We start from the raw sequence: 17,890 nt of genomic DNA, 5'->3' as shown, positions 1-17,890 counted from the left end.
TTTTGCTCTTGGAACACAAGTTTTTATTCCCACCCCCATTCCGCCCCCTACCCTGCCATAGAGGCGCTTTGCGGGGAGCAATCAGGGCTCCCCCCCCTCAACTTTGCCTCCCGGTCGCACAACCCTGCGAGGTAGGCCGGCGGACGGGGGGCTGCACCCGCCTCGCCACGGACCAGGTTAAGCGGAGCGGGGGGGGGGGGAGCGAAGGGAGGAAGGGCGGACAGGCCCGCCCGGGAAGAGCCGCGGAAGGGAGGAGCCAACGCGGGGGAGGAGCCCAGAGGCCGAGCGGCGGGAAGAGCGAGGGGCGGAGTCACGCAGCGGGCCCGCCAATGGGGGTGGCGCAGAAGGCGCCGCATGCAAATATGCCCCGGGCCTGCAGAGAATGTGTTCCTCCCGTCTTTCGTAATCGGACAAACATACGGGACTTATAGGGGAGGAGACAAAGAGGCCCCGCCCCACGTATACGCCATCAGACGAGCGACGGAAGCTGTTAGGTTAAGGCGACGGAAGTGCTCCGATGCAGGTAGGGCGTGAGGGCTGCTGGGTATCGCAGCCTGCGGATCTCCGGACAGAAGTCCTGGGAAGGGAGGTCCAGACCGTCTCGGGCCTGCTTCAAAGTGTCTCTGAGAGACCGAGGCTTCGGCCTTCCTCCGGGGGGCGGCTGGGCTTCACCTGCTGAGAATGGGACGCAGACGTAACCCGCCTCTCTTTCTCGCCCGCAGGAGGACGGAGGATCCTGGCGGGTGAAGGAACGAAGCGCCGCCCGAAAGGAGGAGGAGGAGGAGAGCGGCCCCCGCGGAGCAGTCCTGCCCGGTCCCGGCGCGGCTTGTCCGGGAGACGGCGGGGAAAGGCCGGGAGGCCCCGGGGCTTCAGGAGGGATGAGCCCAAGACGACCCCGGGAAAGGCGGCTGCCCGGAGGGCGATGTGGGGAGAAGGACACGAGCGGAGACCCCGAGATGGTCCCGGAGGGCGGAGAGTCCTTCGGAAAACCCGGGAATCCCCAGAGGATCCAGAAGGGAGGAAAGAGATTCCAGTGCCCGGAATGTGAAAAATCCTTCACAACAAATGGAAATCTTAAAGTGCATCTAAACATCCACTCAAGAGATCGATCATTTAAATGCCTGGAGTGTGGAAAAAACTTCAATTATAGGAGCAGCCTTTATAAACATCAACGCATCCACACAGGAGAGAAACGTTATAAGTGCCCGGAGTGTGGAAAGAGCTTCGGTCATAGGACCAGCTTTTATAAACATCAAAGCATCCACACAGGAGAGAAACCTTATAAATGCCTGGAGTGTGGAAAGAGCTTCAGTCAGAAGGATAACCTTTCTACACATCAAAGAATCCACACAGGAGAGAAACGTTATAAGTGCCCAGAGTGTGGAAAGAGCTTCAGTCAGTTGGGAAACCTTTCTAGACATCAAAAGATCCACTGGAGAAAGAAACTGAATAAATGTCTGGAGGGCGGAGGGTCCTTTGGAAGATCCAGGAATCGTCAAAGGATCCAGGAGAGAGGAAAGAAATATCAGTGCCCGGAATGTGGAAAATCCTTCAAAACCAATGGATATTTTCAAAAGCATCTAAACATCCACACAGAGAAGAAATTTCAATGCCCGGAATGTGAAAAATCCTTCATAATCAATAGACATTTTGAGAACCACCTAAAAATCCACTCATTTGGCAACCCGCATAAATGCTTTGAGTGTGGAAAGAACTTCAATAAAAGAGCAGATCTTAATCAACATGAAAGAATCCACACAGGAGAAAAACCTTATAAATGCTTTGAGTGTGGAAAGTGCTTCCGTCACAGGAGCAGCCATGAGAGACATCAAAGAATCCACACGGGAGAGAAACCATTTAAATGCTTTGTTTGTGGAAAGTGCTTCCGTAATAGGTGCAACCTTAATGTACATCAAAGGATCCACTTCAGAGAGGAACCTCATAAATGCACAGAGTGTGGAAAGAGCTTTAGTCAGAGGACTTACCTTTATAAACATCGGAGGACCCATTCCGGAGAAAAACCGTATAAATGCCTGGATTGCGGAAGGAGCTTCAGTCAGAGGTGCTACCTTGTTACACATCAAAAAGTCCACTTAAGAGAAAAACAGCAAAAACACCTTGGGAACTCCCAAAGACTCCACGAGGGAGAAAAACAACATCAATGCACAGAATGTGAAAAGTCTTTCAAAAGAAAGGGCGACCTTAAAAGCCATCTAAGGATCCACACAGGAGAGAAACCATTTAAATGTCTGGAGTGTGGAAAGAGCTTCAGTCGGAGAGGAAAACTTTCCACACACCAAAGAATTCACTCAGGAGAAAAACCATACGAATGCCTGCAGTGTGGAAAGAGCTTTACTGAGGGTTCAGCACTCCAACGTCATAAAAAAATCCATACTGGAGAGAAACCCTATAAATGCCTCGAATGTGGAAACCGCTTCAGTTCGAGAAGAGACCTGTGTAGACATGAAATGATTCACACAGGAGAAAAACCTCATAAATGTCTGGAGTGTGGAAAGGGCTTCAATCGGACAGGGAATCTTTACATACATCAAAGAATCCACTCAGGAGAGAATACCTCATAAATGCCTGAAGCGTGAAAAGGCTTTCTCTTCTACGACAAGCCTTGATTCACATCAAAGAATCCACTCAGGAGACAAACAACATAAATGCTTGGAATGTGGAAAGAACTTTGATAGAAGGGGAAGACTTTACATGGATAAAAAAATTCACTCATGAGACAAACCATATCAATGCCTAGATTGTGGCAAGGGTTTTTCTTCAAAGAGAAGCCTTTATTCACATGAGAGAATTCATTCAGAAGACAAGATAAATGCTTGGAGTATGGAAACATCTTCAGTTGGAGGGGAACCTTTGATAATTATTGAAGAATCCACACTGGAGAGAAACCACCCTAAAGTTGTGTTTTCACGAAAATAAGCCCTTGTTCCTTATTTTGGGGCCCAAGAGAAAATAAGGCTGGGTGTTATTTTTGGGGGAACACAAACGTCTTGAGGGTGGAAAGAGCTTTACTAAAAATGCAAACCTCTATCAACATCAAAGAATGCACACAGGAGAGAAACCCTATAAATGGCTGGAATGTGTTCCAATACTAGAGGAATTCCATAGACATGAAATGATTCACACAGGAGAAAAATCACATAAATGCCTGGACTGAGGGAAAAGTTCAGATGAAAGCAGGACCTGTATTCCCATCAAGGAATCGAACATGAGGAAAAACATTTTATATGCTTTGAGTGTGGAAAGAGCTTTACTGATGATGGACTCCTTCATGGACATGAATGGATTCACATGGGGAGAAATGCTAAATATGCCTGAGTGTGGAAAGACCTTCAGTCAGATATGTGCCTGAATAATTCAGTTCAATTGGTTCAGTCAAGTGTGATTAGACCTACAAGGAATTTGCTTCCTGTGCTGAAGCTCTCAGTGTACACACAAAACAACAGAATAATGATGACAGAAAAACAGCAGTGGGCGGGAGCTTGGAGGCCTTCTAGTCCAACCCCCCATTTAAAGCAGTAGACCCCCTATACCATTCAAGAGGCCATTCAACTAGTTAATTGTTTTCACTGTCAGGAAATTTCTCCTTAGTTCTAGGTTGCTTCTCTCCATTAGTTTCCATCCCTTGTTTCTTGGCTTCCCTTCTGGTGCTTTGGGAAATAGGTTGACCCCCTTATCTTCGTGGCAGCCCCTCAAATACTGGAACACTGCTATCATGTCACCCCTAGACCTTCCTTTCAGAATCACCAGAATAGCATCACAAGCAGAATAGAGAATCACAGCTGCAAGGAACCTTGGAGGTCTAGTCTAGCCCGCTGCTGAAGCAGGAGACCCTATACAATTTGAAACAAGTGGCTGTTCAGTCTGTTGTCAAAAACATCTAGTGATGAAGCACCCACAACTTCGGAAGGCAAGCTGTTCCACTGGTCAATTGTTATATATTGGAACAGTGTCAACCAATCACCCCTAGTCCTTCTAGACTAGCCATATCCAGTTCCCGCTACAATTCTTCATATGCTTTAGTCTCCAGGCCCTTAATCCTCCTAGTTGCTCCTCTTTGCACTTTTTCCAAAGTCTCAACAACTTTTGTAATATGGTGACCAATATTGAATGTAGCATTCAGATGTGACTTTCCTTTTCACGTCTGGCATTTTATCTGGAATCAATGTTTTCTGCTGTTCAAAGATCACAAGCAATCAGTGCACTTTTATTAGTTTATCAGAGCACAAAATATAAAGAAAAATACAAGTAAAGGTAACATAGTGGAGGAAAAGGGGAGAGAAATGTGTAGGGTAGAGGAGAAAGCATTAATTTCCTTGACTCCTTTTGATGCAGTAGAATAAACAAGTACAAATGAATAATTTTTGCTTTGCTTGAATTACTTGATTTGTATTTATATTTTCAGGTGAATTACAAAGGTCATTCAGCTCTTCAGCTCCACACCAAACTGGGAGTGCCTGGGGTTAGAAGCAACATCCCACATGATTAAAAACTATCAAGCACTAATTAAAAGGGACAAGGAAGGGAGCTGGATGTTCTCTTAGAGCACATCTTCACCCAGCTTCTCTTTCCTAAGAAGAGAAATTCAGTTAAGGAATTTGCATTTTTGCTCTTGGAATATAACTCTGCTATATTAGCTACAAATAGAGGAAAGATTTCCCCAAGTCCAGGAGCCTTTCTGGAACCAACCTGCCTCTTGGAAGGCACCTCCACTCTGATGACTGACAGAACCTGGCAGTCTAGCCTGCATGGATGAAGTCATAAAGCCATCAGGGCTCCCTAGGAGTTAAGAGGTGCCTCTGGAACCTCACCTGCTCCGCCTGTTCTCCCTGCACCAATGCCAGGCACGTGTCTGTAGGAGGCAACCAATCACTAAAGCTGCCCTTTTCCCACCTGTTTGCACAAATGGCAGATTTTAGGGGGTAGACTGCCTCTGTCTAAGGAGGCTCCCCAAAAGTGTCCAGGCCCACTTTCCACCCCATTTTGCCCTGCTTCGGTTCCCACATCCCTACCTCCCTACTCACCCAAAGAAAGGCACGGGGGGAGGAAAAGGAGTGGCATGGGAGCAAAGGAAGAGCGTGGTAGACGCCCCCCCATATTCCGCCCCCTCCCCTGCTTAGGCGCTTTGCGGGGGGAAATCAGGACTCTCCCCCACTTTACCTGCCCGCCGCACAACCCTGCGAGGTAGGCCGGTGGAGGAGAGGGCTGCACCCGCCTGTCAGAGGAGCCCCGACTCGGTCACGGACCAGGTCGAGGGAGGGGGGCGGGGGGGGAATGAAGGCAGGAAGAGAGGACAGACAGAAGCAAGACAGGCCCAGAAAGAGCCTCCAAAGGGACCTGGGTGCCCCCCGGGAGGGACCCCGGATGGGGGAGTGGAGGGAGGGGGGAAGCCGCAGCCCCAGAAGGGCTGGATGCGGAAGTGGGGGAAGACCGCACACCCCCGCCACACTTCCGGGAGGGTCCAAGGCAACGCCTACACGCTAAAATGGAGGAGCTTCCGGAAACAAAAGGGGCAACGAGCGAGCTTCCGGAATCGGCGATAGAAGAGCCCGGATGCAGGTAGGAGCCCAGGAGGAAGAGGCGGAGCTTGGCCGGAAAAATCCGGTGTGGCCCTTACTTTCGATATTGGAGAGGCGGGGCTTCCGCACGCGGCCGACTGCAGGTAGGGCGCAGGGGACGCTGGGAGTCGCAGTCCTGGAGGGTCTCTTTCGGGTCCGCAAGATGCGGAGGCTTCGGCCTGGGCCTCCCCTGCGTGGAAGGGGATACAGCCGTGACCCGCCTCTCTTTCTCCCCCGCAGGAGGACGGAGGAGCCCGGCGGGGCAAAGAAGGAAGCGCCGCCCGAGAGGAGGAGATGGAGAGCGGGCCCGGCGGAGCAGCCCTGCCCAGTCCCGGCGCATCTTCCCCGGGAGACGGCGGGAAAAGGCCGGGAGGCTCTGGGGCAGCAGGAGGGATGAGTCGAAGGGGACTCCGGGAAAGGCGGCTGCCCGGAGGGCGATGCGGGGAGAAGGAAACGGGCGGAGCCCCCGAGACGGTCCTGGAGGGCGGAGAATCCTTCGAAAGACCTGGGAATCCCCAAAGGATCCAGAAAGGAGGAAAGAAATATCAGTGCCCAGAATGTGAAAAATCCTTCCCCAAAAATGGAGATCTTCAAAGGCATATAACAATCCACACAGGAGAAAGGAAATATCAATGCCTGGAATGTGAAAAATCCTTCAAAAGAAGTTATCACCTTCAAAGGCATCTAAGGATTCATACAGGACAGAAACCATTTAAATGCCTGGAGTGTGGAAAGTGCTTCAATATAACGGTAAGCCTTTATAGACATCAAAGAATTCACTTGGGAGAAAAACCATTTAAATGCCTGGAGTGTGGAAAGTGCTTTACTGAGAGTTCAGGCCTCTATCATCATAACAAAATCCATACTGGAGAGAAACCCTATAAATGCCTCAAATGTGGAAACAGCTTCAGTGAGAGAAGAGACCTGCGTAGACATGAAATGATTCACACAGGAGAAAAACCTCATCAATGTCTGGAGTGTGGAAAGAGCTTCAATCGGGAGGGAATCCTTTACAAACATCACAGAATCCACTTAAGACACAAACCATATCAATGCCTGGATTGTGGCAAGTCTTTCTCTTCAAAGAGAAGCCTTGATTCACATCAAAAAAATCATTCAAGCGGAAAACCACATAAATAACTGCAGTGGGGACATCTTAATCATGATAGTTAGTAATCATAACAGAAAAAAACAGTGAATGGTCTTCTTGGTCTTCTATAGCAGATAAGATCAATCACTATTGTAAAAAGTAATATCTTCCATATTGACATCAATTGGGTAACCATCAAAGTATTTACTAATCCACTTTAAATCTTTCTCATTCAGTCCACACTTTCCCAACCATCTAACCTCTGTTTTTGTCGTCTAACCATTTGTAAAATAAGTCCTATGTCATATAACATTCAGTCTTCTTTTTTAAAAATTTTTAACGTTAACCTATCCATTTCTGCACATTCCAGTATTTTTTAAATTGTATTCTCATCTGTAGGGATTAATCCTAGCTGCTCTTAGAATGAAGATGCCTTCCAAGAGGCAAGTTGGTTTCATAAGGGCTTCTTGGGTTCTGGGAAATCTTCCCTCTATTTGTAGCCAATGTATAAAAACTTGTGTTCCAAGAGCAAAAGTCCCAAATCCTCCATTCAATTTCGCTTCTTGGGAAAGGGAAGCTGGGTGAAGATGTGCTCCAGAGAACACCCAAGCTTCCTTCCTTGTTCCTTTTAATTAGTGCTTGATAGTTTTTAATGTGGGATTGTTGCTTCTAACCCCAGGCACTCCCAGTTTGGTGTGGAGCTGAAAAGAGCTGAATTACCTTTGGAAAGTGGGAAACCACTTTTGGACTTTGTGCTTAAGATGGAAAAAAACCAAAACTTTGATTTTGGGTTTTGCTGATTAGATTTGATGCTACAGAAGGTATGTATTATCTAAAAGTAAACAGTTGAAGTGTTATTATTGTAATTGCATCAAAAGGAGGCAAGGAAATTAATGCTGATTCCTCTACCCTACCCTTTTCTCTCCCATTATTTTATCTTTACTTGTATTTTTATATTCTTTTATTTTGTGCTATGATAAACTAATAAAAAAATTAAAAACAAACAATAAAATGCACTACTTGTAAAGTTGAACATCAGAAAACATTGATTCCTGATAAAATGCCACACCTGACAAATTTACGTGTTAGTTTTTTCCAGCTGGGTTTGTGTCTTTCTTGAAAGTTGCAGATGTATTCAAAGGCACTCAGAATCCTCTGTGGTGTAGTTCCTGAAAAAGCAACTTCTCACATACCAAATAAAGAGCCTTAGTCAGGAAGGGAAAAACATGCTGTAAGGACCGGACTCTTTCCTTTTCAACCGATAAGAATGAACTTCTGAAAGGTAGGTACTTTAAAAGGAATTCTTTATTGCAAGGAAGTGATCCAGGTATTAGCCAAAGCAAGATCTAAGGTGCCTTCTCTTGCTATCTCTCCAAGAGGTGACAAGTTTCCAGGCATCTGGGCTCTAGTCAGCAGTTGTATATCATGTGGAAGTTACACAGATTCAATACAAGAATTAGGATATTCAGGTTACATCAAAAAAGGATTACTTGTACCAACTCACCCCCTCCTTCCATTGAAGAATGGCAGATACACGGATCTGACACATGCATTCTTAAACTTAAAAAGGTGTAAATGGTCATGTGGAAAGGGGTAAATATGTCATTTTAAATTAGGGATGAAGCTTAAAATTTGAGGCAACAGGATCATGCACTGTTTAACTTGCTGTGAACCAACTTGCTTTCTTAGACTGCCTCAGCCTTCTCTGTTCTAGGCTTTTTTCTCAAGGGTTTTTCTTGCTGGGGGATATTGCTTGTACAAATCTCCCATATTGACATCAATTGGAAATATTTACTAATCCACTTTAAATCTTTCTCATGCAATCCACATTTTTCCAACCATCTAAACTCTGTTTTTCTCAACTATTTGTAAAATAACTCCTATGTCATATAATATTCAGAGTCTTTAATTTTTAACGTTAACCTATCCATTTCTGCACATTCCAGTATTTTTTAAATTGTATTCTCATCTGTGGAGGTTTCTTCATTTTCCAGTATTTTGCATATACTATCCTAGCTGCTGTTAAAACATGTAGAGTTAGATATGTATTACCTTTATTGTAATTTCCTGGTAGCATGTCCAACAAGAATATCTCAGGTTTTAGGTGTATGTGTTTTATCATAGCTTCCAGCCATATATGGATTTTATTCCAATTTTTTTTTTGCTATGGGACATGTCCGTTACATATGATAATATGAACTTGATATTTAGTTACATTTCAACATTTAACTTTGTATATATTCGCTATTCTTGCAGGTGAAAAGTTCCATCTATAGAACATTTTATAAAGATTTTCTTTATATGCTGTTGACATTGTAAGCTTGTAGTTCGTATCCCATAATTTCTGCCGTTTATTTAATTCTATTCTACGGCCAAAATTCTTAGCCCGAGTTATAGTTTCTTTTACTTGTTCTTCCAAATTAATATTTAATAAATAATTATATATCCTTTTAATTTGAAACAAGTGGCTGTTCAGTCTATTGTCAAAAACATCTAGTGATGAAGCACCCAAAACTTCTGAAGGCAAGCTGTTCCACTGGTCAATTGTCATGTATGTCAATGTCATATCCCCCCTAGTCCTTTTCTCTAGACTAGCCATATCCAGTTCCCAAAACTCTTCTCCATATCCTTTAGTCTCCAGGCCCTGAATCATCCAAATTGCTCTTCTTTGCCCTGTTCCCCAAGTCAACAACTTTTTGTAACGTGGCTGCCAAAATTAAATGTAGTATTCAGGTGTGGCTTTACTAAGGTTTTATAAAGTGGTGCTAATATTACTTCATGTGACGTTGATTCTGTGCCGCTTTTTATACAAGCAAGTATTCCCCCAGCAAGAAAAACCCTAAAATTTGCCTCAAATTTTAAGCTTCATCCCTCATTTAACATGACATACTTTAGCCCTTTCCACATGACCTCTTTTTGAAGTTTAAGGATGCGCATTTTTCCCTTCTTGATGAAGGCTCTTTATTTCAGACGTCTCCAACCTTGGCGAGTTTAAGCCTGGTGGACTTTAACTCCCAGAATTCCCCCAGCCAGCTTTGCTGGCTGGGGGAATTCTGGGAGTTGAAGTCCACCGTGCTTAAACTTGCCAAGGTTGGAGACCCCTGCAGTTTATTTGGTATGTGAGAAGTTTTTCAGCAACTATACACGAGGGCATTTTGAGTCTTTAAATAAAAAGATTTAAGGAGATAGAAATTCTCTCCCCGAGTTTTGAACTTAATGGAGGGGAGGGGCAGGGGGCGCCAGAGGGCCTTGAGGGAAAGAAGGGCGGCGTGGACAGACGCCCCCATACCGCCCTCCGCCCCCTCCCTGCCATAGAGGCGCTTTGCGGGAGAGTCCATCAGGGCTTTGTCTCCCCACCGCGCAACCCTGTGAGGTAGGCCGGCGGAGGGAAGCTTGCACCCTCTTGTCAAAGCAGCCCCGCCTTGACCACGGACCTGGTTTGGGGGGGAAGGGGGAGGAGGAACGAACGACGGAAGGACGGACAGACAGCCCGGAAAGAGGCAGGAAGGGGCGGGGCGGGAGGAGCCCAGAGTCCGAGGGCGCCGTTCCAATGAGAGGAGAGGGGCGGAGTCACGCAGCGGACCCAACCAATGGGATGGCGCAAAAGGCGCCGCATGTAAATATGCCCCGAGCCTGCAAGAGAAAGTTTTCTTCTCGAGTTCCGTAATCAGACAAATGTAACTGGAGCGACAGGGAAGGAGAGGGAGAGGCCACGCCCCCAGTTGCGTCATCAGACGAGCGACGGAAAGATGTGTGGCTAGGCGACGGAAGTGACCGGGTGTAGATCTTACACGGGGGCGGGGGGTTGCTAGGCGTCGCAGCCTGAGCGGGTCTCCGGACAGGAAAGTCCTGGGAAGGGAGGCGGAGTCCGTCTCGGGCCTACTTCAAAGTGTCTCCGAGAGGACGAGGCTTCGGCCTTCCTCCGCGGTCGGGGACGCAGCCTTGACCCGCTTCTCTCCCCCTCAGGAGGACGGCGGGGGAAGGAAGGAAACGCCGCCCGGGAGGAGGAGGAGAGCGGGCCCCGCAGAGCAGCCCTGCCCGGTCCCGGTGCTGATTCCCCGGGAGACAGCGGGGAAAGGCCGGGCGGCTCCGGGGCTGCCGGAGGGATGAGCCCAGGGGGACCCCGGGAAAGGCGTCTGCCCGGGGGCCGATGTGGGGAGGAGGACACGGGCGGAGACCCCGAGACGGGCCTAGAGGGCAGACCCGGGAATCCCCAGAGGATCCAGGAGGGAGGAAAGAGATATCGGTGCCCGGAATGCGAAAAATCCTTCAAAAGGAACGACCATCTTGAAAAACATCTAAGGATCCACGGATTTGGAAACCCACATAAATGCTTTGAGTGTGGAAAGAACTTCACTCGGAGAGCGGATCTTAATCAACATCAAAGGATCCACACAGGAGAAAAACCGTATCAATGCCTGGAGTGTGGAAAGAGCTTCAGTCAGAGGAGCACCCTTGAGGCACATCAAAGGATCCACACCGGAGAGAAACCATTTAAATGCCTGGAGTGTGGAAAGAGCTTCAGTCAGAGCAGCAGCCTTTATAGACATAGAAGAATCCACTGGAGAGAGGAACTGAATAAATGTCTGGAGGGCGGAGAGTCCTTTGAAAGTCCTGGGAATCCCCAAAGGATCCAGGAAAGAGGAAAGAAATACAAATGCCCAGAATGTGAAAAATCCTTCAAAACAAATGGACATTTTCAAAGGCATCATCTAAGCATCCATTCCGGAGAGAAGAAATACAAATGTCCAGAATGTGAAAAATCCTTCATAACAAATGGACATTTTGAAAACCATCTTAAAAACCACTCAGTTGGAAACCCATATGAATGCTTTGAGTGTGGAAAGAACTTCAGTCAGAGAGGAGATCTTAATCAACATCAAAGAATCCACACAGGAGAAAAACCTTATAAATGCTTTGAGTGTGGAAAGTGCTTCCGTCACAGGAGCAGCCATGAGAGACATCAAAGAATCCACACGGGAGAGAAGCCATTTAAATGTCTGGAGTGTGGAAAGAGCTTCAGTTGGAGAGGAAACCTTTACACACATCAAAAAGTTCACTCAGGAGAAAAACCATATGAATGCCTGGAGTGTGGAAAGAGGTTTACTGAGAGTTCAGGCCTCTATCAACATAAAAAATTCCATACTGGAGAAAACCCATATAAATGCCTTGAATGTGGAAAGAGCTTCAGTGCGAGAAGAGACCTGCATAGACATGAAATGATTCACACAGGAGAAAAACCTCATAAATGTCTGCAGTGTGGAAAGGGCTTCACTCAGAGAGGAAACCTTGATGTACATCAAAGAATCCACTCAGGAGACAAACCATATAAATGCCTGGATTGTGACAAGGCTTTCTCTTCAAAGAGAACCCTTGATTCACATCAAAGGATCCACTCAGGAGAAAAACCACATAAATGTCTGCAGTGTGGAAAGGGCTTTGATCAGAGAGGAAATCTTTACATACATCAAAGAACCCACTCGGGAGAGAAACCATATCAATGCCTGGATTGTGACAAGAGTTTCTCTTCCAAGAGAAATCTTTATTCACATCAAGGAATCCACTCGGGAGAAAAACCACATAAATGTCTGGAATGTGGAAAGAGCTTCAATCGGAGAGGAAACCTTTACATGCATCAAAAAATCCACACTGGAGAAAAACCATACAAATGTCTGGAGTGTGGAATGAGCTTCATTCAGAAAGGGAACCTTTACATACATCGAAGAATCCACACTGGAGAGAAACCCTATAATCACTCTAAAATTGTGTTTCCACCCAAATAAGCCCTGGTGATTATTTTGGGACCCAAAACAAAATAAGGCCGGATATTATTTTTGTGGAATCTGGATCTTGAACCTATATAGTGTTGGCTATTCCTTCCCTCTTAGTATTATCTGCAAATTTGATGTGTCCCCCTTCTATTCCCTCATTTAACTCGTTTATGAAGATATTGAAGAGTACTGGGCCTAAGAGAGAACCCCACTTGTGGTATCCCACTGCTTCCTTCCATGTAGATGTAGTGACATTAAGGACCACCCATTGTCTCAGCAATTACAAATAAATCCATCCAACCCAGTCATGAGTTCCATCCCACAACATTTCAATAATGGTAACTATCATATGTATCTGTGTGTATTAGTATTTCAACTTCACCCTGTCTATTGAGCATTCACATATAGGGATTTGAGTCCTTTTTGGATCTTGGATATGTTTCTTGTATCTCCTACTCTGTATCTGGGTTTCCCATCCTTTCGACCACTCAGCTTCACTGTGTTTTTCCTTTTTTTCTTCTTCTCTTTATACCTTAACTCCTTGTATGATTGGTTATTTGGTTATTTTTGCTTGGAATTGGGTTCTAGAGGTCGTAAAGAGTGGACTCCCTGTTCAAATTTCTAACTTCAAAATAAAGAGCATTTTCAATTGTACATGCTAGGCATTTCAATTGGCTAAAATTGTACCTTTTTGCAATAGATTTATGTGACCCTTTCCCCAGGCAAACGTTTTCCTTTTAACCCTTTTCAATGGTTATGCTTAATATTCTGAGATGCTTGACTATGTCTCTGATGTAACTCAGCAGGATTTCTTCCCATCCAATTAACTGTTTTGTACGTTTTCTACTGTATGGAGTGTAAAATGAAACTCAAGCCTGTTGTCCGCTCCTTTTTTCCATTAAGGGAAACCTCTTTGCTAGATTACTCTAAAGGTGCCCTTAAATGATCTTCCAACTCTGCCTAATTTGAACAAAGGTGCCCTGGCAGAATGCAGGTATCAGACCTGCCCCAACCCGGTCCTTTAGGAAAGAAAGACCCTCAACTTCATTGGAATGAAGCCAAAGGTACCTCTGGTACAAACCGGTTCTACGTTTCTCTGGTCTTTGCCTGTCATTCCCCCCCCCACCCATTTCCCATCACGTGCGTACAATATTGTCCGTTTGTCCACCTCCTCAATACAAGGGACTCTCCTGTCCCATAGATGCCTATTGGGATGCTGCCATTCTAATGGGGGAGGTGGGAGGCCTAGGTACATTTCTCACTTTTTTATAAGCCTTTCCTGCCTGCAGTGTACTTTGATTTTCCTTCTTGGGAATGAAAAGGGGGAGGGATTGAACTGAGGGACATTTGTTGTGTTTCAGCACCGGAGCCTCCAGCAAGCAATGCCTGAAAACAATTTTATCACTTTCTCAGCCTGCAGTTCTCAAAACAAGTTCATACTTGCAGATTGGCTTATCCTACACCGGACTGAGGGGAGGGGTCTCTAGCTGTTTAAAACTCAGGGAATTGTGTGGGAATCCTCAGGTCCTGCTTTCTTTGTCTTGCTATCACTTTCTCTCAATATGAGTCTCCTTTTGAAATGCCAATCATTTCAAGAGTTCTACTTTTTTGAGCGGAGAGGAGAAGCAAGTCTTACAAAGCCAGAAAGCTTTGTGAGATGACCAGCCATATTCTCAACATATAGGAGGAGCACATCTGGGCCCAGGGAGTGGGGCAGGTATAAGTAGGAGATGAACAGTTGACCTATGGAGGTGCTCCTTAAAAGAAGGTGGAGGTCAAAATACAGCCCTGTAAGACTTTCCTGAAGAGGATGGTTAGCACATTTCGTACAATTGCTGAATGAGAAAAACTATTTGTACTGTATTTTCCAAGTTCCTCATAACTGTTTCTCTTAAAATGGAATCAAATGAGGATTTAAAATCAACAAAGGCTACATGCAGTAACTCTGTCCATGCCATTTTGTTTTATTTAGGTTAGTCATAAATCAAACTACACCCAATATATTGTGCAAGAATTGTGAAGGCTGGACTTGGACAACAGGCAAAGCCCCAGAAATCCAGTTCTTCTCAATACTGCCACACTTATATGTTCATGATTTATACTGTTTTGTTTCCTAGTATGATATGCTTGATTATTTAGTTTCCTATGACTATCACTAAAGGTTGTTTCTTATGACTCTTGATGAATGTATTTTTAATGTACTAGATGAATGTAATTTATTATTTACACTGACAGCATATGCCCCAAAGACAAATTCCAATCACACTTGGCCAATAAAGAATTCTATTTTTTCCAATTCTATTCTTAGGACATCTGAATGTGGGTGTTAGATCCTATGGAGAGAGTAGTGTTGTGTGAATCGCATCAAAATTTACGGGGCTGGCCAGGACATCTCAAGTTTTGGAGCATCTTGGCCAGACTACCTGGGCAGGTTGTTGTGAGGCTGTAATTGGGTGAGAACCAGCGCCCCACCTCCTGGGGAGGGGAAGAGGGGAGAAGACCGGACCCCAAAATCAAAGGGAGCCCCCCGCCTCAACTCCGCGCGGGACCAGGGAAACCCTCGGCACAGCGCAGGCGCGCTCTGGCTCACCGCTAATGGAGGATGCCGGACGCCGATTGGCCGCTCTGGGGAGGGCGGCGATTGGCAGGAGGACCCCTTCGGGCGGTCCCTGCACTCTAAAGTGGAGGAGAAAAGTTCCGGAAACAAAAGGGGAACGAGCGAGCTTCCCAAATCGGCGATAGAAGAGCCTGGATGTAGGCAGGAGCCAGGAGGAAGAGGCGGAGCTTGGCCGGAAAGGGAGGAAGGCCGCTCTGGCCCTTACTTACGGAATCGGAGAGGCGAGTGTTGCGCACGCAGCCGAATGCAGGTAGTGCGCAGGGAACGCTGGGAGTCGCAGTCTGGGTGGGTCTCTTTTGGGTCCGCAGGGGGCGGAGGCTTCGGCCTGGGCCTCCCCTGCGGGGGGACGGGGAGGCAACCGTGACCCCGACTGTCTTTTTCTCCCTCAGGAGGACGGAGGAGCCCGGCGGGGGAAGGAAGGAGGCGCCGCCCGAGAGCAGGAGGACGAGAGCCGGCCCCGCGGAGCAGCCCTGCCGAGTCCCCGGGGCTGCGGGAGAGATGAGGCTAGTGAGACTCCGGGAAAGGCGGCTGCCTGGAGGGCAATGCGGGGAGAAGGACACGTGCCTGGAAGGCGGAGGGTCCCTTGGAAGACCCCGGCAGCCCCGAAGGATCCAGGAGGAAGGAAAGAGATATCAGTGCCCGGCGTGTGAAAAATCCTTCAAAACAAATGGATGTTTTGTAAACCATCTAACCACCCACTCAGGAGAAAAACCATTTAAATGCGCGGAATGTGAGAAATCCTTCAAAAGAAGCGACCATCTTCAAAGGCATTTAAGGACCCACTCAAAAGACCAACCATTTAAATGCCTGAAGGATGGAAAGCACTTCAATCATAGGAGCAACCATGATAGCCATCTAAGAATCCACACCGGGAAAAAGCTTCATAAATGCCTGGAGTGTGGAAAATCTTTCAAAAGAAATGACCTTCTTCAAAAGCATCTAAGCATCCACACCGGAGAAAAGAACTATGAATGCCCAGAATGTGAAAAATCCTTCAGAATAAAAGACCTTCTTCAAAGCCATCTAAAAATCCACACAGGATTAAAACCTTATAAATGCTTTGAGTGTGGAATGAGCTTCAGTCATAGCAGCAGCCTTTATAGACATCAAAGGATGCACTCAGGAGAAAAACCTCACAAATGTCTGGAGTGCGGAAAGAGCTTCAGTCATAGCAGCAGCCTTTATACACATCAAAGGATCCACACAGGAGAGAAACCATTTAAATGCCTGGAGTGTGGAAAGAGCTTCAACGTGATTGCACGCCTTTATAGACATCGAAAAATTCACTCCGGAGAAAAACCATACGAATGCCTGGAGTGTGGCAAGTGCTTTACTGAGGGTTCAGGCCTCTACCATCATAAAAAAATCCATACTGGAGAGAAACCCTATAAATGCCTCGAATGTGGAAGAAGTTTCAGTGAGAGAAGAGACCTGCGTAGACATGAAATGATTCACACAGGAGAAAAACCTCATAAATGTCTGGAGTGTGGAAAGAGCTTCAATCGGAAGGGAATCCTTTACAGACATCAAAGAATCCATTCAAGAGACAAACCTCATAAATGCCTGGATTGTGGCAAGGCTTTCTCTTCAAAGAGAAGCCTTGATTCACATCAAAAAAATCATTCGGGAGAAAAACCACATAAATGGCTGCAGTGAGGAGCGAGCTTCAAGGGAAGGAAAGCCTTTACATACATCAAAGAATCAAAGAATAAGAATGCTCTGAATGTGGAAAATCCTTCATAACAAATGGACATTTTGAAAACCATCTAAAAAACACTCCGTTGGAAACCCACATAACTGCTTTGAGCATGGAAAGAGCTTCTGTCACAGGAGCAGCCTGTGTTTTCATCATGGTGATAGTACTGGAATGTGTGGAACAATTCTTGGTCTCTGTTTTGTGGCCAGAATCTATTTTTACGAGAGGGCAGTTTCTGGTTCCATATTCTCCTTCAGGAAGGGTTTCAGTTGGAACCAGGATTGGCCCAGAGACGGGGGACCTGGTAGACCAGCTTGGAAGTAATGAAGGCTGGACTTGGACAACAGGCGAAGCCCCAAATAATGTTCTTTTCAACACTGCCACACCTATGTGTTCACGATTTATATTTTGTTTCCTAGTATGATTTGGTTGCTTATTTAGTATCCTATGACTATCACTGAGGGTTGTATCTTATGACTCTTGATGAATGTATTTTTATGTATTTGATGAATGTATTATTTACACTGACAGCGTATGCCCCAAAGACAAATTCCTTGTGTGTCCAATCACACTTGGCCAGTAAAGAATTCTATTTTTTCTATTCTATTCTTAGGACATCTGAATGTGGGTGTTAGATCCTATGGAGAGAGTAGTGTTGTGTGAATCAAATCAAAATTTATGGGGCTGGCCAGGACATCTCAAGTTTTGGAGCATCTTGGCCAGACTACCTGGGCAGGTTGTTGTGAGGCTGTAATTGGGTGAGAACCAGCGCCCCACCACCTTGGCAGGAAGGCAGACTAGGAGTGGCACTCCAGGGAAAAGCTGTGGGGCTGAGCATCTCTGGGCTGTTGGACTCCTGCCCTTTGCAGCCCCCTTCCTGTCTGTGGTGGAGTTGCTCCCCTGATCTACTTCCATCTCGAGAACCCAGAAGGTTTTGGCAGCTCCCAGAGTAAAGATGGCAGTTGGGTCCTTCAGATCACTCCTGTGACCCTGCTGGGCGTTCCTTGGCAGGTGCAAGGGCCCTTGGACTATGGGCCCAAAAAGTGCAGGTGGCAGGGTGAATAGCTTCATAGTCCCCGCCTGCGGCTTCCTGGCCATGTACAGTTTTGTTTGCCTAAAGTCACTTGCATAAGCTGTGTT

At 46.3% G+C, this 17,890-nt stretch overlaps 3 protein-coding genes across 3 annotated transcripts; all 3 read left to right on the top strand.

Annotated features, from left to right (window-relative positions):
* The first annotated feature begins 292 nt into the window (after positions 1-292).
* LOC113444007 (uncharacterized) lies at positions 293-4,379 on the top strand. Its single transcript, XM_087914409.1, has 2 exons — positions 293-523; positions 723-4,379. The coding sequence occupies exons 1-2, from the start codon at positions 518-520 to the stop codon at positions 2,580-2,582; spliced, it is 1,866 nt and encodes a 621-aa protein (XP_087770535.1). The 5' UTR covers positions 293-517; the 3' UTR covers positions 2,583-4,379.
* A 1,252-nt stretch (positions 4,380-5,631) lies between these two features.
* LOC113443812 (uncharacterized) lies at positions 5,632-7,678 on the top strand. Its single transcript, XM_026712256.2, has one exon. It carries the CDS (start codon positions 5,871-5,873, stop codon positions 6,714-6,716), a length of 846 nt encoding a protein of 281 aa, XP_026568041.1. The 5' UTR covers positions 5,632-5,870; the 3' UTR covers positions 6,717-7,678.
* Positions 7,679-10,631: 2,953 nt separating this feature from the next.
* LOC113443813 (uncharacterized) lies at positions 10,632-16,975 on the top strand. The gene is given in 3 exon segments (XM_087914721.1): positions 10,632-12,446; positions 15,180-15,304; positions 15,444-16,975. Coding segments are annotated over 3 exon segments (3,153 nt in total). The 5' UTR covers positions 10,632-10,772; the 3' UTR covers positions 16,798-16,975.
* The last annotated feature ends 915 nt before the right edge of the window (positions 16,976-17,890 follow it).

The sequence above is a fragment of the Pseudonaja textilis genome, chromosome 17 (genome assembly GCF_049901715.1).
Source record: "Pseudonaja textilis isolate UNSWEBS1 chromosome 17, rPseTex1.2, whole genome shotgun sequence".
Taxonomy (NCBI): Eukaryota; Metazoa; Chordata; class Lepidosauria; order Squamata; family Elapidae; genus Pseudonaja; species Pseudonaja textilis.
The sequence above is the reverse complement of the archived record's forward strand: the minus strand, read 5'-3'. Positions and strand labels throughout refer to the sequence as shown.

Coding starts and splice junctions, on each gene's coding strand:
- LOC113443812 (XM_026712256.2), top strand. CDS start 5,871: ATGGAGAGCGGGCCCGGCGGAGCAGCCCTGCCCAGTCCCGGCGCATCT.